This window comes from Mytilus californianus, unplaced genomic scaffold (assembly GCF_021869535.1).
Source record: "Mytilus californianus isolate M0D057914Y unplaced genomic scaffold, xbMytCali1.0.p SCAF_8, whole genome shotgun sequence".
Lineage (NCBI taxonomy): Eukaryota > Metazoa > Mollusca > Bivalvia > Mytilida > Mytilidae > Mytilus > Mytilus californianus.
This window is the reverse complement of record NW_026262734.1, coordinates 26,162,377-26,183,188: the sequence shown is the minus strand read 5'-3', so window position 1 is coordinate 26,183,188 and position 20,812 is coordinate 26,162,377. Positions and strand designations below refer to the sequence as shown.

The following is a 20,812-nucleotide window of genomic DNA, read 5'->3' as shown; positions in this document are numbered from 1 at the left end:
GCCTAGCATGGTTCATCTGACCTTGACATCATTTTCTTGGTTCATTGGTCAATGTTTAGTTTACTTGGTTAATGCTAAGTTTATGTGACAGTTGTAATAAAGCTTTATATTTAGGACTATCAACATAATATCAATGATTAGTAAAGATGGCGAGACATTTCAGCGTGTGCACTCTTGTTTCATTCATAAATTACTTTATACTTGGAAATATAATTTTGCTTGGAGTTATAGTTTCTAAAAAAAGTATTGTCATTGAAAGAGTTGACATGTTGCAATGTACATTTATTCTACATAGTTCTATGGTACCAAATCAAAAGTTTATATAACAGAAAGAAGTCAAAGGTTTCCCATCATAGTTTAGTTACATACATTTTTTTTTACCTGAGGTCGTTGAAAATTGATCATTTTATATAAATAAGGAGATGTGTTATGATTGCCAATGAAACAACTATCATCCATACATTGTACCTACCAGTAACAAACCACATTTGCGAAGTTGAATAAAATACAGTTGATAACATTTACTTATTACTAAAAAGAAAATGCCAAACTATTTTAAACAGTATTTGACTATAAACATAGATAAAAAAAGGTACAAAGTGGACATAATGCACTAGTTCATAAACAAGTGAGAACAATCGCCTTCATATAGAGCTCAGAATATGACATTCATAAAACTTGTTCAATATCATTAAAGAACTCTAAATCTTAAATACTGAAAGCCACCTCTGATAAGTACAATGTACTATGCAAGATAATGATACAACTGGACTAAAAATACACACAACCTGTAATTAACTGCCTTTACAGTGCTTTCGCACTTTGATTTTTTTGTGATTTTGACTTATTTTAACACTCGTGAAGTGTTCTAAAATTATTTACAAGAGTTTTCAACTTCCATTTAATGATGGAAAATGTGTTTTACTGGAGGTTCATTAGAAGTTTTACGACTAGTTGCAAAAAGTTTATTAGCTGAATTCTTTTGGCGAGAAGGGGGTGCGGACAATGTACCAGTGCGAGCTATACAAGGCCCATTACGGTAGTCATCTCATTGACATTAATACCACATCACCTTATTTTTATATGTACAAACAAAAGATAACAACCAACAATGCATGTTCCAGATAGCCTGACTTGGAACAAGCCCAAAATTTGATGGGGACAAACTAGTTTTATAAGCACACAAACTCCCCCTATCTAGACCATATGTCATAAAAGTAAGCATGGATTAGTAAAACTACACAGTCCAGCTATCAACAGGATGACCAATAACTTCAATAAGGAAGTAATAGCACATAATTTAGAAAGCAGAGTCAAAATGTGCTTTCTACTACAGGACTTAAGTTGCATAACAAAAGCTTAACTGATAACTGACCTGTCAAATGTAGTAAATAATACATATTTTTATGTCACTCAAACTTTCTTTCAATATCTTATTCTTTCCAAAAAAATCATACAACAAAAAATTGTGGCAGTTTAAAATGCAAAAAGTGAACAATGGGCCACATGACCATTTCTGTCTTGCCTGCTACAAAAGTTGCAGAATGCGAGCCGTAGGGATTACAATGCGGCAGGGGTGTATACTATTTGCATATACATATATATCAGAAGGTAGAAGACCTGGGTGCTGCTTACTTTATATGCAGATACCTTATGTGATCAAGTTTCTGTCTGTCATATGTCCATTATCCCATACCTCATTTGTATGGTTCAATGACTGCTTGAAAAAAAATAGTTTGTCAGTGAAATACTCACTTATTATGAGTAATTGGATATATGGTATATGACATCCTTACAAAGTCTACATGTTTGTCAGACAGGGTCCACCTGACCTTGACCTCATTTTATGGATCATTGATCAAAGTTAACTTTATGTGGTGAAGTCTGTATCTTAGATAATATAAGCAATAGGTCAACTATATTTGGTGTATGGAATGATTGTTAGGTGTATATGTCCAACTGACAGGTTTCATATGACCTTGACCTCATTTTCATGGTTCATTGGACAATTTTAGTTTTTGGGGTTTGGTCTATTTCTCATATACTATATGCAATAGAGCCACTATATTTATACCCCATGGAACAAAGTTCTGTAGGGTATATTGTTTTTGACACGTCCATCAGTCAGTCAGTTCTGTTCTTGTCAACTCCTCTGAAACCACGCACCAGAATTTCATGAAACTTTGTAGATAATTCAAAACCAATTGTTCAGAGAACAATTGAAGGTCTTTCCACATTAAATTTCAGAATAATTGATGAGATGCTACTTTTGGTTTACTCAAAGTTACTATTGGCGTTTAAATATGTTTCTTCATACTGATTAAAAATATATGGTTTCTATATACTATTGTCTGAAATAAGGAAATAATTTGCAACTTCCAGTTTAGAAAATATCACTTACAGCCTCATATGATATCTTGCTACACACTTGATTCCTAAAATATGTGGTTTCTATATACTTTTATTTCAAATAAGGGAGATAATTTGCTACTTCCTTTTTACAGAAGGTGACTTCTGGTGTCAATGAAAGGTTGTTTTATGCTGATCTAAACATATATAGTTTCTATGTATTTTTCCCTTCAATCAGTGCAAAATTAGCTAATTCCAGTTAGCACAAGGTCACTTCCGGTTGACTTTTTTCAAGATCATGAGTCACAAAACGTTTTGCAAAAGACATTATGGCTTTATCATGTATCAAAATGAAGTTATATTTGATTTACTTTTAATTTTAACATTTAAGGGGCAATAACTCCTAAAAGATATCCTTTGGACTGAATGTACCATTTCTTTGTATCAACAAAACAAACATTTAACATTAGTTCTTTTGTATCTAGCTTTTATAGTATAAAATAAGATGCACACACAAGCAAAGGGCAAAAATAAGAAAATGACCTTGATCTTTGACCTTGACACCATTTTCGTTTTGGTGGACCAAGGACCTCAAATCAGGATACCCTAGGTCTCTATCATTTTCGGTTCATGAGTTACATTTATATACCACTCATGTCAAATACAAAAGGGGAAATAACTCTCATATGGAGTCTCAGTATCACTTTGGTTAAAATTAACTGAAGAATCCTGAGGATTAAACGAGCCATTTGGAAAAGTAAATTTGTCGATTTCTTTTACGGTTGTGAAGGAGATGTACAAACAGAAAAACAGTGTTTGGGGAGATAACTCTTACAAAGAATAGTGTTCAGTTAAGCAGGGTCAAAATTAAAAGTGCATAAACTGTACGATAACATATACCAAATATTTAAGCGACATGTTGTGAAACAAAAATTACACGCAAGAACAAAATTTGGCGGAAAAAAAAAAAAATAAGCAGAACAAATACAATTGGTCATTTCAACTCCTCTGAAACCACACAACAGAATTTCATGAAACTTTCGACTTACTATGTAGATGCGCATATCGACAGGAAGTTATGATTATATTTTTTTTAGGAGTTATGCCCCTTTTAACCTACAATTTTGGACTAAATTTACTACAGCAGCAGTTTGTCATCGCAACTCCTCTGAAACCATACAACAGAATTTCATGAAACTTTGTAGATAATAAGGACATAATATGTGCATGTAGATTTGCATATCCACAAAAAAATTTCACCTTTGACTTTTGTAGGAGTTATTAGTCTTTGAACATAGAAATCAGGTGAGATTTCTTTTACCCAGTGACAATGTGGAGGCATGGGGTATGTGAGCGTGCTCACAAAGGTTCTTTAATATGTGTATGGAATGATAGTAACGTGAACATGTCTTGTCCAGCCAGTTTCATATAACCTTGACCTCATTTTCATGGTCAATGTTAAGTTTTCTCAGTTTTGTTAGTTTATCAGATACTATAAGCAATATGTCAATTATATTTGGTGTACTGAATGATTGTAATGTGTACATGTATATCTGGCATATGACCTTAACCTCATTTTCATGGTTCATTGGTCAATGTTAAGTTTTTGTGCTTTGGTCTGTTTTCCAGATACTATTAGCAATAGGACTTCTATATTTGGTGTATGAAATGATTGTAAGGTGTACATGTCTTTGTGGCATGGTTCATCTGACCTTGAAATGCATGTGATACTTGTAGTAAAGCCTTCCTATTACAGACTTTCAACATTTATTCAATCATAAGTAAAGAAGGCAAGACATTTCAGTGTGTGCACTCTTGTTCCCAACATGTTTCTTTAACAATGTTGTAAAATGCACAATTATGTATATGTGGAACTATAAAATGTAAAAAATCAATAAATTAAACCCAAATGTAAGGTGAAATGGTACCAATAGTTTCTTACAAAAAAAAAGTTCCCAAGTCAGGAAAAATTGGGGAAAATTCCTAAGACAATTCCAACCTGTTAATACTATGCAGTAAGTGTCAGTATTCTTGGAGAGGCTTGATAGTTTTATGTTTCGAGTGTAAAATTGTGCTATACTCTGCTATGGATAAGCAATGACTTCAATGACTATAAACAATTTGTTGTCAACCATACTATTCAAAATAATTTCCTGTCAGTGGCGGATCCAGAGGGGGGGTTCCAGGGGTTGGAACCCCTCCCCCCCCTTTTTTTTGGATGATCAATGCATTTGAATTGGCACATATAGTTGGAACCCCCTTTTATCCTGGGTTGGGACCCCCCCCCCCCCCCCCCCCCCTTTTTAAAATGGCTGGAATCGCCCCTGCCTGTCCTGTAAAAACATTAACGGTACCAATTTTACAGTACCAGATGCACATTTCGACAATGTCTCTGCAGTGTATAATAATTGTTTCCTGGTAAAAAATATAAAATATGCAGAAACACAGACACTATAGCTAGTATAATTCCTCCCTCTTATTGAAATTGTAACAAGACAAGAGGCTCCAAGGATCCTGTATCACTCACTTTGTATTTTTGCATAAAAACAAGAACATTTTGGTTGGATAGAAACTGTGAAGGCCAAAATCTTGTCTTGTTGATCATTTTTACTATTCAAGGTTTGTATCTATCATATCTATTGGAGCTTTTCGAGACTATGTATAAACACTAAAATTGGTCAATAACTCCATTAGGAGTCAAATAAAGATTTCAGAAATTTGACTTGTTTCTTTATCTTTGTCTTGCTGGTATATTTGCACTTCTAAATTTCTTTCTGTATATGTTTAGCTAGAAACACAGAAAGTGAATAGTATCATCATTATAGTTGCTATAAGGGGCTGGTTGATGTATTAGTAGATCTTGTCTAGATGATAGTTTATGCTGTTTAACTTTTCTTTCCATCTATTAAAGTTATCATTATTATATCCATAAAATAGGTAAAATCAACTATTGAGGGCATAACACCTTCAAAGAGTGGACTGCAATTTTGGTCATTTGACTTGTTTGTAGGTCTTATTGCAGATCTTCTTTGCTGTTCATAGTATTTATGTATGTTACTAAAGTTTTTATCAGAAATAGGTATGAATTTTCATTAAAGGCCAATAACTCTCCTAAGGAGTTTACTAATGATTCCAGCCATATTGACATTTTCAGATCTTGCTCTGCTGTTCATTTTTGCATTTTCTTTAACAGTTTCCAATATTTAAGCCAAAAACATCCAAAATGGGTCAAAACCAACATTGAAGGACAATACTTTCTATAAGAAGTCAACTGACAATTTTGGTCATTTTGACCTATAGTAGATCTTATTTTGCTGATATTTTTTGCTATTTGCAGAGTGTTTCTATCTACTATAGTTTCAGCCAAAAACACAAATTGGGTAAATATTATCATTAAATGGAAAAAACCCAATAAGGAGTTGACTGAAGATTTCAGCCATGTTGACATTTGTCAATCTTGTCCTGCTGATCAAAGCTTTCTCAATCTATTGAAGTTTTTGTTTAACCAAAGTTACAGAATGCAAGACATAGGGATTACAATCCAGCTGGGAAATAAACTATTTGTATAAAGCTTTATATTTCAGAGGGTAGAAACCTTGGATGCTTCCTACCTTGTATACAGATGTCTTATGGTTTATTTTGTTTTTGTTATACAAATTGAAAATATATTGAGTAAAAATGTATCCATAACACTAGTTTGAACTTGAGTAATCCAGAAAAAGTATATATATTTCTGGTTTGAATTTATTATGCAAGAAACTTGCATTTGACAGCCATATTCAATTTGGTTCCTCTCTCATTAGTCTTTTTTTCAATACAAAGCAGCATGAGTTTTGAAGTGCACATAACTTTATTCCAAGTGCCAAGCTGGTCTAAAAAAGGCATCACCTGCATACTGGCAAAGGAGAATCAAACTGCTAGAATTTTGATTGAATCCTTTGGTATCCATAAAATATGAAACTGCAACTGTTAAAGCATATTTCTAATCAAAATTCTGTTAAGCATAGACAATATGTACAAGTATTAAAATAGCTCAGCTTTTTGTTTCAAGGATCAGGTTGAAAACTAGGAATTGGTTACACAAAAGTAGGTTATGTGGCTAAAATGATTCTAAAGTCTTGAAAAATGAGGAAAAATAATTGAAAACTAAATCCATACATGTAATAGTTATGCAAATTCAGCATGTGAATTATCTTTCAGTTGGTTACACAACTAGAGGCTCTCAAGAGCCTGTGTCGCTCACCTGATTCTACTTTGGTTTTGGAAATCATGTAAAAATAGATTAAAATCATAACAGATACCCTAATAATGAGTGAGGCCAAATTTGGTTTGATATTGGTCCTGTAATTTAATAAAAAATCCTGGTGGCCATCTTGAACAGTAAATCAGCAACAAAGTAGCAACACTTAATCAGCACCTCATAAGAAACATTTATGCCATGTTTTGGTTTCATTCCATTCAGTGCACCTCTAGAAGAAGCATTTGTATGTATTTCCCATAGGGTCTTATGTTAAAGGAAGTCCCCCCATTGGCGGCCATCATGGATGAAGGATCAGCTTCAAAGTAACAAAAATTAGTCAGCACCTCATAAGGAACATTCATGCCATGTTTGGTTCAATCCATTCAGTATGTGGTTCTCTAAAAGAAGACATTTGTATGTATTGTCCATAGGGTCCTTTGTTAAACATTGTCCCCATCTGGCAGCCATCATAGATGAAGGATCAGCTTCAAAGTAACAACACTTGGTCAGCACCTCGAAAGGAACATGCATGCCATGTTTGGTTTCATTCCATTCAATGGTTCTCTAAAAGAAAACATTTGTACGTATTTCTCATAGGGTCCTATGTTAAACTAAGTCCTCCGCTGGCGGCCATCTTAGATTATGGATCGGCTTCATAGTAACAACACTTGGTCAGCACCTCATAAGAAACATTCATGCCATGTTTGGTTTCATTCCATTCAGTGGTTCTCTAAAAGAAAACATTTGTATGTATTTCCCATAGGATCCTATGTTAAACTAAGTCCCCCGCTGGCTGCCATCTTGGTTGATGGATCGGCTTCAAAGTAACAACACTTGGTCAGCACCTCATAAGGAACATTCTTGCCATGTTTGGTTTCATTCCATTCAGTGGTTCTCTAAAAGAAGACGTTTGTATGTATTTCCCATAGGGTCCCATGTTAAACTAAGTCCCCCGCTGGCGGCCATCTTGGATTATGGATCGGCTTCAAAGTAACAACACTCGGTCAGCACCTCATAAGGAACATTCATGCCATGTTTGGTTTCATTGCATTCAGTGGTTCTCTAAAAGAAAACATTTGTATGTATTTCCCATAGGATCCTATGTTAAACTAAGTCCCCCGCTGGTTGCCATCTTGGATGATGGATCGGCTTCAAAGTAACAACACTTGGTCAGCACCTCATAAGGAACATTCTTGCCATGTTAGGTTTCATTCCATTCAGTGGTTCTCTAAAAGAAGACATTTGTATGTATTTCTCATAGGGTCCTATGTTAAACTAAGTCCCTCACTGGCGGCCATTTTGGATGATGGAACGGCTACAAAGTAACAAAACTTGGTCAGCACCTTGTAAGGAACATTCATGCTATGTTTTGTTTCATTCCATTCAGTGGTTCTCTAAAAGAAGTCATTTGTATGCATTTCCCATAGGGTCCTATGTTAAACTAAGTCCCCCGCTGGCGGCCATCTTGGATGATGGATCGGCTACAAAGTAACAACACTTGGTCAGCACCTCCTAATGAACATTCATGCTATGTTTTGTTTCATTCCATTCAGTGGTTCTCTAAAAGAAGTCATTTGTATGCCTTTCCCATAGGGTCCTTTGTTAAACTATGTCCCTCGCTGGCGGCCATTTTGGATGATGGAATGGCTACAAAGTAACAACACTTGGTCAGCACCTTGTAAGGAACATTCATGCTATGTTTTGTTTCATTCCATTCAGTGGTTCTCTAAAAGAAGTCATTTGTATGCATTTCCCATAGGGTCCTATGTTAAACTAAGTCCCCCGCTGGCGGCCATCTTGGATGATGGATCAACTACAAAGTAACAACACTTGGTCAGCACCTCCTAATGAACATTCATGCTATGTTTTGTTTCATTCCATTCAGTGGTTCTCTAAAAGAAGACATTTGTATGCATTTCCCATAGGGTCCTTTGTTAAACTAAGTCCCCCGCTGGCTGCCATCTTGGATTATGGATCGGCTTCAAAGTAACAACACTCGGTCAGCACCTCATAAGAAACATTCATGCCATGTTTGGTTTCATTCCATTCAGTGGTTCTCTAAAAGAAGTCATTTGTATGCATTTCCCATAGGGTCCTTTGTTAAACTAAGTCCCCCGCTGGCGGCCATCTTGGATGATGGATCGGCTACAAAGTAACAACACTTGGTCAGCACCTCATAAGGAACATTCATGCCATGTTTGGTTTCATTCCATTCAGTGGTTCTCTAAAAGAAAACATTTGTATGTATTTCCCATAGGATCCTATGTTAAACTAAGTCCCCCGCTGGCTGCCATCTTGGTTGATGGATCGGCTTCAAAGTAACAACACTTGGTCAGCACCTCATAAGGAACATTCTTGCCATGTTTGGTTTCATTCCATTCAGTGGTTCTCTAAAAGAAGTCATTTGTATGCATTTCCCATAGGGTCCTTTGTTAAACTAAGTCCCCCGCTGGCGGCCATCTTGGATGATGGATCGGCTACAAAGTAACAACACTTGGTCAGCACCTCATAAGGAACATTCATGCCATGTTTGGTTTCATTCCATTCAGTGGTTCTCTAAAAGAAAACATTTGTATGTATTTCCCATAGGATCCTATGTTAAACTAAGTCCCCCGCTGGCTGCCATCTTGGTTGATGGATCGGCTTCAAAGTAACAACACTTGGTCAGCACCTCATAAGGAACATTCTTGCCATGTTTGGTTTCATTCCATTCAGTGGTTCTCTAAAAGAAGACGTTTGTATGTATTTCCCATAGGGTCCCATGTTAAACTAAGTCCCCCGCTGGCGGCCATCTTGGATTATGGATCGGCTTCAAAGTAACAACACTCGGTCAGCACCTCATAAGGAACATTCATGCCATGTTTGGTTTCATTGCATTCAGTGGTTCTCTAAAAGAAAACATTTGTATGTATTTCCCATAGGATCCTATGTTAAACTAAGTCCCCCGCTGGTTGCCATCTTGGATGATGGATCGGCTTCAAAGTAACAACACTTGGTCAGCACCTCATAAGGAACATTCTTGCCATGTTAGGTTTCATTCCATTCAGTGGTTCTCTAAAAGAAGACATTTGTATGTATTTCTCATAGGGTCCTATGTTAAACTAAGTCCCTCACTGGCGGCCATTTTGGATGATGGAACGGCTACAAAGTAACAACACTTGGTCAGCACCTTGTAAGGAACATTCATGCTATGTTTTGTTTCATTCCATTCAGTGGTTCTCTAAAAGAAGTCATTTGTATGCATTTCCCATAGGGTCCTATGTTAAACTAAGTCCCCCGCTGGCGGCCATCTTGGATGATGGATCGGCTACAAAGTAACAACACTTGGTCAGCACCTCCTAATGAACATTCATGCTATGTTTTGTTTCATTCCATTCAGTGGTTCTCTAAAAGAAGTCATTTGTATGCCTTTCCCATAGGGTCCTATGTTAAACTATGTCCCTCGCTGGCGGCCATTTTGGATGATGGAATGGCTACAAAGTAACAACACTTGGTCAGCACCTTGTAAGGAACATTCATGCTATGTTTTGTTTCATTCCATTCAGTGGTTCTCTAAAAGAAGTCATTTGTATGCATTTCCCATAGGGTCCTATGTTAAACTAAGTCCCCCGCTGGCGGCCATCTTGGAGGATGGATCAACTACAAAGTAACAACACTTGGTCAGCACCTCCTAATGAACATTTATGCTATGTTTTGTTTCATTCCATTCAGTGGTTCTCTAAAAGAAGACATTTGTATGCATTTCCCATAGGGTCCTTTGTTAAACTAAGTCCCCCGCTGGCTGCCATCTTGGATTATGGATCGGCTTCAAAGTAACAACACTCGGTCAGCACCTCATAAGAAACATTCATGCCATGTTTGGTTTCATTCCATTCAGTGGTTCTCTAAAAGAAGTCATTTGTATGCATTTCCCATAGGGTCCTTTGTTAAACTAAGTCCCCCGCTGGCGGCCATCTTGGATGATGGATCGGCTACAAAGTAACAACACTTGGTCAGCACCTCATAAGGAACATTCATGCCATGTTTGGTTTCATTCCATTCAGTGGTTCTCTAGAAGAAGTTCAAAATGTAAAAAGTTTACGCCGACGACGGACGACGGACGCCAAGTGATGAGAAAAGCTCACTTGGCCCTTCGGGCCAGGTGAGCTAAAAATATGTATCCACTCTTAACCACCAACCTGAAATCAACATACTAAAAGCCAGTTTTGTACTTCTTGCAATTCAGCCAAAAATACTGTAGGTTGCCTCTGGCTATTGTGATAGAAAACAAAATAATTAAATGTTTCAATGCTTTATTCACTTTGAAAGGAATGTTAACATTCCATACATATTTGTAAAATCTTCAAATTACCAGAAACATACATTTTGTATAGTCTAATATCAATGATCTAGTCAAATTTACTTTGAGTTGTTTTTTGAATAACCAAAATAATACAATTATTCAAACCTGTATTTTTAAAAACAAAGGTTGTGTCAGTTCTTTGTCCCTTTCTTCTTATTATTGACAGGACAACACTTCATAAGCTATTCTTTTCTTTGGCTCCAAAATATAATTTTGTGCAAAGAATTTATCAAAATGAAAATATATTATAAACAATGGCTTAAAATTCCACTGTGCCGACACACATGTACACCTATAGCAAATAAGCTCTTAACCTGGATTGCCTAATTTTAAAACCTGCCTTAAAATAATTGTTATTCATTGTGGCAGAAAATTCTACTTCATAGCATAGCAGGTTATAAGTATCAGAGTGAATGATTAATTTGTGTAGATGAACAAAGCAAAAAAGATTTTTCAAACTAGTTTGTTAGGTATGATGTAGGAATCTGCCAGTCCAACCTCTAAAAGTTCTAAGGGTAATTTCATTGGCTATTAATAGTATACCCTAAAATGAGAACAATGTCATGTCATTGGTTATTTCCATTGTTTAAGACATTGTTAGCCAATCACAACATTTTGGTGTTGATTTTGAAATTATTACCCACAATGCTTAAGATTCTGAAATGTCTAATAATTTAACTCTATTGTTGTCTCTTTCCTGACCATAACAAAAATCTAACTAACTGGTAATCATAGAAATGAAATTTGCTTAAGATTTGAACTAATATAATGGGAATATATACAATGACTTTTCAACAATTTTTTTTAATAATTACTCCTTGTTGTATCTCTAAATAACAAAATTGATTCACATGTATTTGATAAGATATGTTTCAAAATAATTTTCTTCCATGAGGTACTATCAAATAAAGATAATAGTGCAACAAAACAAGCACAAACATTTAATATGAAAAATGCTGGAATTGTTACATATGTGCCTTCTTTGACAATCAACATTTTGGTACAAAGTTTATAATCAAGACTGAATTACTAAAAAAAAACCAAATAATTTACAATCAAACGACGAAAAAAAATCTGGATATACAATCTACTTTTCATTCTTGGTGAAAAATTACATCTTGCTGAATTTCTTACAATTTTACAGTTTTACTTGTTTGTAAACTAAAGTACTATAATATGATTTATACATATCACGTCACATAGCAAATAAAATAAACTAACAATTTAAGCTTTACTAATATGACAATATACCCTCAAACTGCATTTTTTTTTATTTCTTCATAAATCAAGCATTTTGCCTTCAGCAACATTGAAAATCTTCACATAAGAACAACAGTTCTGACCCTGTAAAATTTTAATGATAAAACTTTTTATTCTAAATTATACATTACAATAAATAAAAACTATTATAATGAACAGTCTTCCACAGTCTATTCATTTTTGATATAAAATAATTCATAAATCTGTTAGAGTTTTTTGTAGAAATAGATTAATTCTATTTATAATATTAATGCAGCTTACACAAGAAGCTGATGCTTACATATGAATATGAAACCACTGCTATCAATTTTAGAAACTCTGCTAATCTAATACATAGATATATTTGAAAGAAAACTAAGCCCAACATCAAATGAATGCAACAAAAAATACATTAAAACTCGATGTGTACTGTATATTTTTTTCCATGAATTAGTTTCTCGATTTCTATATTTCAGAGCTTTTTGGCACTACCATTTCAGCTTGTAAAAATATCTCTAACATTCTTTATATTTTTTGAAATGAACAAATTGTTTTTTGGGGGTCCAAAATTTAATCAGACATAAACAACCTTTTAACAATATACCTGAAACATCTTTTTTTCATACAGAAACAAAAATTATTTGAAATGTTTATAAAACCATTGTATTTTCAAAAAGGTATTTAACTATGGACTGAAGTGCAATACCAATATAAACTCATTTTCTAAATTAAACTGATTAAATATCTACAGAATATGTCACAGTTATGCAAATTTCACTACCAATTATCAAAATTATTTAATATATCTTTTGTCAAAAATTAAATTATCACAGTTAAATTATAATATAACAGTGTATCTTATTTACATTAAAACATAGTTCAAACTTAATGGGACTGCAAGTGCATTGAGCAACATGATTAACTAATGCAAAATTTTCACATTTTTTTTCCGTTATTGAGGATTAGAAAAAAAAAATTCAGGGCTCTGTATAATGTTGTTATTGCTTGAATACTGCAACAGAAACCTTACAAATTTCATACTCCAATAAATTATTAAAATCTTCTTGGTATAAACAGAAACTGAACTCTTAAAAAATTTATATGAAAATATTTCAATATTTCAATGGAATAATTTATAAGCTTGTTTTATCTTGATCCATCTTTCTTAAAAGAGCACATACAACTTATAACTTTCTGGCAAGACATTTGCTTTGAGACAGAACCAATCGGATTAAACGAACTGAATAAGGGAGACAACAGACATGCAGACTATGTATTTTGTCAAAACTGACATGTTAAACCAATCAAATGGTATATGAAAACACTGTCCTTGTTTGTTATTTTTTTATGATAGTTTTGTACATATTCTTATGAGTTTACAGCAAAGTTCTATAACATTTATAACAGAATAATTATAAAGCTTTTGTCCATTATGAAAATCAGCCTTATTTTCATAATATACCAATTTAAACTTTTCCCTCCATTAAAGAAACATTTTGCCATAGATTTTTAATGTCATAACAGAAAATATTTGACAGCACAGTACAAGAATAATCGTTTTGCAAATGTCATTCGTTGACAAACTACAGCTAAAATGAAGTAAGTTGTACAAATGTCACGGAACACAAAAGTAATGTATTGATAAATCATATCAGGACAGTAGAATAAATTATTTCGTCTGTTTCTAGATTTTGTATAATGGAATCTACTACACAGGCAAACAATGCAATAAAGAACTTAAAGAATATTTTATTTTATTACTGATTTATGTTTAGATTTAATTTTTTTTTCATTTGTAGTAAATTTTTGACATAATTCAGAAAAAAGGTTTCCTTTTGAAAGTAAAAGAAAACATGGATCAAGAAAAAAACCAAAGTGCCTGTTTTTCAAGCGCAAATTTAAATTCAATGTTTGAGTATCTGAACAAACTTTCTACACAATCTGCAATAAGTTCAAGAATTGAATTTTTCACCATCTAAATCATCATAAAAACATATAAATTCTGACGCAGGCTTTGTCACAGTAATAAAACAACAAAATAGTAACATTTACAAAACATAAAACTTGTGAATTTTCAACATAGATCTGATAAAAGAGATACATACTAATAAAACATAGTGTGCTGAACACATTCCATCAACAAGTAATTCTGGATAAATGAATTCTATTGCAGAAATGTATACATTAATGCTTACCCATAATATCAATGAACCCACTGCTTAATTATCACAATTATTTTTATTTGAACAGATGAAAATTAAACGACAAAATAATTATTTTTGGGCCTTAGTAAAACAGATATCTGGTAAAAGATAACTGCCATTGCAGTAAATTTTGAACTATCAACACTGAACTTTAGACACTGCCACAAAACAGTGCTGACCTCTAAATACTACAAGGTCATCTGGAACAAAGTAGATTCCAGGTGCAGATTGAAAGACAATGGGCACAACTTCTGGGGGCATGAAGGTGGAGTGTCTTCTGACATGAACTTGACAAATATGATGACCGTAAAAGATTAAAATTAAAATATGGCACATAAATACTAGCTTGCAACATTCATTTTACTTTTCACTGCTTTAAAATTTATTATTTCTAGAAAAGAAAGACAAATGATACTTCAATATTTTGGCAAGAAAATGAGATCCTGGTTGTTTTTTCGTACTTTTTGAATGAAGTAATAAAACAATTTATCTGATAAAAATCCAAAATATAATTAAAACTGGGCACCATCATTCCACATGAATTATCTAAAAGCTATTAAACATCTGTTGAAAATTTTATCCAATATGGCCGATTTGCTATAAGTTCACAATACTGTAAAAACATATGATAATTTACAAGATTTACCTCCCTTTACTGTAATATACTCCCATTGAAGCAAACTATTAAGCACATTGCTTATACTCGAGTTGAATGAATCAATGTTAACATATACCACTAGAAATTTTCATGGTCCAATTACTGTAAATCCAGAAATTATTGCGAGGTTTTTACTAATGATAATATTGCAAATGTGCAAGTATCTCAATAATAAGAACTCGCATTCTGATATCTGATGCATATATATGTATGCAGTTTTCCCCGAAATCGCAATGATAAATATCGCATTTATGTCCATTCTTCAAAAATCGCAATAATTTTTGAATTTACAGTACTGCTGTGTCAAAAATCATTTATTTAAAATCCAGAATTACTCAAATATTTGCAAATAATAAATTAAAAATGGACAATTGATTTTTAAATATGTACATTTGAAATAAATTACAAATTGAAACAAAAGTCATTTACATCAATAAAATCATTTATTTAAAAATAATTTGAAAAATTGTCCTAATTTGCCCCTATGTCAATTCATACGTAGATGAGGCGGCCTATTTGAAGTTCCTGGGAATGCAACAGACTTGAAAGCTGTATTTTTGGTTGCTATAGCAGGTGATGTTGATCGTTTAGGTATGGTTACTGTGGTATCCATTGCTTCAGCTCCTTCAGAGCCATTATGTTGCCCAGCAACACGGAATCCTTCGACTAATGCATTCTGCTCAGGACTAGAAAATAAAATGTAAAAATAAATTTCTTTATTGTATTTTTGACTAAATATTAAAATACGATTCATAGATAATCTAGATAACCTTTACTGGCAATCATGACTTTATATTATGGTGTAGAATACAATAAATGATTTTCAATGAAGTGGCTAAAAGAATTTTTCAATGGATAATTGTTCCTTTAATAATAAACCTTGCATCCACTCAATAAAATCATACACTCTTAAAACTATTTCTGGGTCATTTTTTTTTTAATGAAAACCCTGTTTTGAAGCCTATTATATTTACACTATCAACAAAAATAATTTGCTCAAAATCCACTCTAGTACAATCATTCTGAATATCAGACAGAACCAGAAATCCCAAAAGGAATCACCCCCGTAATCATAGATTATCAATGGTTTGATAAAAGAGAGGTTGTTTCTCAGCTACAATCTCATTGAAAGGCGACAGCACTGAGATGAGATGTGGCCTAGAACCATCCTCCTGTTTGAAAGACCATTGATAATCTGGTTATTGCTAGCTTGCCTATGACGTCGTTGGTGTTTACATTGACAATGGCACGTGCCCCTTAGTTTCTAGCAATAAGTTCTATCCCAAGCAAGTAGCATGAAATGAAAAATTATCACAAAAAAAAAAGATCAAAAAAAAAAATACACAAAATAGCGATAATACTATATAGTATATTGAAGTAATTCCAATTATTTCCACTTTAACATGATCAACCCCTGATCATAATCCTTTAAGCATGTCCTCAGGTTTTCCCACTGTGAAGTGTTTCATCAAGATGCCTGTAGCCATTTATAAAGTGAGTTGCACTTACAAGTCACATGGCAATGTGATTCCTATATACCTTCTCCCCTACACCCAAAATATTTTGCTGAAGGTATACATACTTTGTAAATGGAAATCAAATATATATATATATATATAGGATTGAATTATACCATTATGACAGAGTCAAAAATCAAGCCTTCCAAAAGGCTATTTACAAATCTTATGTTTCATTTGTTGTTTGTATCAAAAATCACATGCACACACATGTAACCCTAAACTTAAATGTACTAATAAATACTGTACAATTATCTTTTCCTTTATACCGATGAATACTATTACCAAAAATATCATCTGATCCATGTGTTTAATAATCTTACCTCATGTCACCTCTAGTAAAGCTGTTCCCAACCTTCCTCGGTGATCGTGGTTCTTTCTCAGATATCCATGGCTTATTTAACTCTTCTAATACTGATGGTGCTACATAAGTAAATCCCTGAAATGTTTGAAAAGTGGGTATGTAATTCAAGATTGGCATGTTCAAATTGTTGACTAGTAATATATGTAACTGCGTAATTCATGTAATGATGTTCAAATCTCTCAGGTAAATGTGATTTATAGACTCTTTTGGCATTTTTTAAAATTTAAAATAACAAAAGAAGATGTCTATTACATGTTACAGTTGAAATAATAAAGCATGCAAATCAAGAGTTTAAATGCCTTGCTTGCAAACTTTGTTTGGTTATTTGCTCATACATTGTAATTAAGATTGACATCTAAATTCAATGGGAGCAAAAATCAACAGAGAAAACAAATGGTGATTAAAAAAATCTTTATTTCCCTAACAATTGTTCATTCTAACATTATTGACTAAAGCCCCTGTTTAAAATGATGCTTGGTATAACATACTATAAACATGCTTTGTGACCTTCAAACCAGTTTATGGTTAATAGCAACCATAAACCTAATTAAAATCTTTGAGAAAAAAAAACAACATGGTACCCAGGAAAAGTAAGATTTTTCATATAATTAATTGGCATGATGTAAATTCAGTTGAAGATCAGAATTATTTGCTGGTAAAATGATGAAATTCTCTTCTCCATTTCAATATCACTTCTAACGAATTGTACTCCATTTAGGATATCTTTAAAACTTGCTCTCATTCATTGTGAGGTCTTTCTGTTGCCAATAACCATATGGTTGAGAGCAAAAAAAAGTGTGTAATTAATAAAGCTGGTTTGTTTTTTGAAAAAAGTTAAATAAAATGTATGTGCATGTAATTATATTAGGGAATATAGAGAAATCTCATTAATTTATAGAGAAATCTAATTAACTAAAAATAAAAAAGATTAATTTTTCCTTTATAAACAGATTCAACAGAAGAAACTGGTTCAGGACTGACTAAAATTGAATAATTCCAATGGATTTTTCAGGGTGCATAACATATTTCTAGAATTCATAAACCGTGAACTCTCTTCTTCTATACATCTTATATTTATCTAGATAAAGATATGTTCAGTATATCACATTAAAACTGTTATGAAATTTTAAAGGCCTTATCTAGAGGAAAAAGTGACCAAAAGTTCTTGATTTGTAACACATGCACTATTTTGTTTTAAGAAAATTTCTTTGCTTGCACCTTACTATGTTACTGTTTATAGCTCTATCAACGTAACCCCCTTCCACATACACCTCCATGCCTTATGAAAATATCAACACATCCTCATATTATATATATTTTGTCCTTTTTATATATTCTTAGACGAACAGAAAACATTTATGTGTAACTTACAACAAATACTTGATTTGCACTTTCACTAAGGATGGTATCATCAGGTGAATCAACAGGAGTTTGCTTGGTAAACTTTGTATCAAACTGACTCACATCTAACTCACTTGTCTGAAATACAAATGTAAAAAGCTTGAAAAGTTCCTTAATAGTCAGGAGTTTGCTTGGTAAACTTTGTAGCAAACTGACTAATATCTAACTCACTTGTCTGAAATACAAAAGATGAAAAAGTTGAAATTTTATTCTCCTTCAGTACATTTTGGATTCATTTTTTTTGTAGGTACCAAATTTCATGGATCTAGGAAAAATTGTATATTCATAAATATTTGATTTTGTGGATCTGCCCAAGTCTGAATACAAGCCTGTAGAAAACTTATGCATCATTTAACAAATTAATCTGACATTAAAAAAAAGAAGAAAGAAGTAAACATTTTTATATTCAATAAAGCATGTTATTTTTGCTTATCTTTCAGATCAAACCAACCAATCTTACACTTGGGAGTTGTTGGTTAGTGTGGTCTGTTGCACTGTTCAATATTTTTAGTAATTCCTGTTAATGTGATTTTATTGTCCATCTACTTTTATTAGTTGACTAAGAAAATCACCACTTATGTCTCAATATTTAAAATTTAAGCAAAATAACATCAACATCAATACCCATAAAGTAGCTATTCTTATAATTTATAAAGGGTTTACCTTAACTCATGTTAGAAATTATAATTTGTGTAAAAGTATGCTGAATACAGGAGATGACTTTATAATATTGTAAGATTTGTGTCTGATCCTTTTCAAATCATTGATTAAATGAAATAGGTTTATAACTATTTCATTAAATCATTGATTAAATGAAATAGTTATAAACCTAAGCAATATCATACAAACTACTTCAAAACATTACTATTCTATTGATTACTACTACTTACAACTGAGGGTTTAAATGGAGGTTCTACTTTTCTATTAAATAATACTGTCCAATCTATATGTCTGAAAAATGGATGGACCTAAAATAAAAATACATAAAATAGCATTAAGATAAGTTGTCAAAATTAAACATAAAATAAGACAGTCAGGGGCATAACTTAAACAAGTAACTTTTAAAATTACCTATACAAGTAATGTTGAAAACGAGGCTATTTTAAATATTACTTATATAAGTAACTTTGCAAAATTTTATTTTTATAGGTGTCCAATTCTACAGATTTTAATAGCTTTAACAAATTTTCACAGTCATCTGTTTTTTTTTCCCATGAAATATAAAATCTAATCCTTCTGAAACACTAATTGCCTTTCTGACGCATTTATCTTTCATATCGACGCTTCTGGGTCAAAGATTGGTCTCTTGGGACTATTAAAATATAATTTTCCTTAAAAATCTTGAAGGTAGACAGATATAGGTAGATAGAAACTTGTGATTTAATGTTCCTTAAATAAGTGTTGTTACTAATTCTTTCAAAGATGTATAAAATAACTTATTCAAGTAATATTTTTGTCATTATTTTTAAAGTAACCCTTTATCTCTATACTCCTCTCAAATTTAATAAATTCTTAATTTTATGATATAAAATGATGTAAAAATTCATGAAAACTACATTTAGTTCATGCTTCTGTTGAAATTTAAAATAACTCTATTGAGCAATTTATAATTTTTAAAAACGAAAATTACCTATATAAGTAACTTAAAATAATAACTTGTTTAAGTAACGCCCCTGACTGATAGATTGTCCTGTTTTGTCAAAAATATGTAACTGTTGAGTTTCTTTATATTATACATCATACAGGAGAGGCCATTGGCAGTGAACTCTCTCATACAAAGTTAATATTTAGTGTTCCATTTCATTTTAAAATTTGTTAAATGCTATATTTCACTTAAATTTATAATAGGGTCATTTAGTCAAAAAGTACCATTTTGAGCAGTAATATATATTACATCAACATTAATTTTGAATTTCCATTTGAATGCATTGGAATGAGACATTTAGAACAAGTTAAATAAAGATTCTTACATTGGTACCAGTGGATTATTGGATTTATCCAATCGAGGTAGTTATATTATTGAAAGTAAAGGTGATAACCTTTTAGCGTAGCCAAACATCAACTGAGATCATCCAATCATCTACTGAGATCATCGGTAACTACACATTGATTAAATATTGGGTCGAAAAGTTGAGAAAGGGTTAAATAACCAAAGAATTAGAGAAAAAGTGTAATATTTAAAATAAACTGTTAACACAGAGATATGTCTTGTCTTTTTGAACATTTGATAATGCAAATGTTGAAATTAAAATAGCAATACTTTAACATGTAAGTTACGCAAATATTCAAAGTCAATGAACCATGACTGAAGGTACATGGCAAAACAATCTCCATGGAAATGAGATGTGCCAATGCTAATACAACTGAATCCCAAATACCATAGACATCATAAGTCGTTCCCTTTCAACAAACCTAAACACAAACATTGACTTGTAAACTATGTAAAAGTTTCAAAGTCAATGAACCATGATGAGGGGGAGGGGCTATATAATCTCCAT

The 20,812-nt window shown here is 32.7% G+C and overlaps 1 protein-coding gene and 1 long non-coding RNA gene across 2 annotated transcripts in view; both read right to left on the bottom strand.

Moving 5' to 3' along the window:
• Positions 1–8,019: 8,019 nt before the first annotated feature.
• LOC127711926 (uncharacterized) lies at positions 8,020–10,734 on the bottom strand. Its single transcript, XR_007986912.1, has 3 exons — positions 10,589–10,734; positions 8,431–9,924; positions 8,020–8,098 (listed from the first exon to the last, which is right to left on the bottom strand). It is a non-coding gene; the product is annotated as an uncharacterized LOC127711926 (long non-coding RNA).
• Positions 10,735–10,864: 130 nt separating this feature from the next.
• Positions 10,865–20,812, bottom strand: part of LOC127711922 (ribosomal protein S6 kinase beta-1-like) — a 34,316-nt gene continuing 24,368 nt past the window's right edge. Inside the window, exons 13-16 of the mRNA XM_052218079.1 lie at positions 19,205–19,282; positions 18,285–18,392; positions 16,873–16,988; positions 10,865–15,718 (exon numbers count right to left, since the gene is read on the bottom strand). Of these exons, the coding sequence (XP_052074039.1) occupies positions 15,520–15,718; positions 16,873–16,988; positions 18,285–18,392; positions 19,205–19,282 (501 nt within the window). The 3' untranslated portion in view covers positions 10,865–15,519. The remainder of the gene's footprint in view (positions 15,719–16,872; positions 16,989–18,284; positions 18,393–19,204; positions 19,283–20,812) is intronic.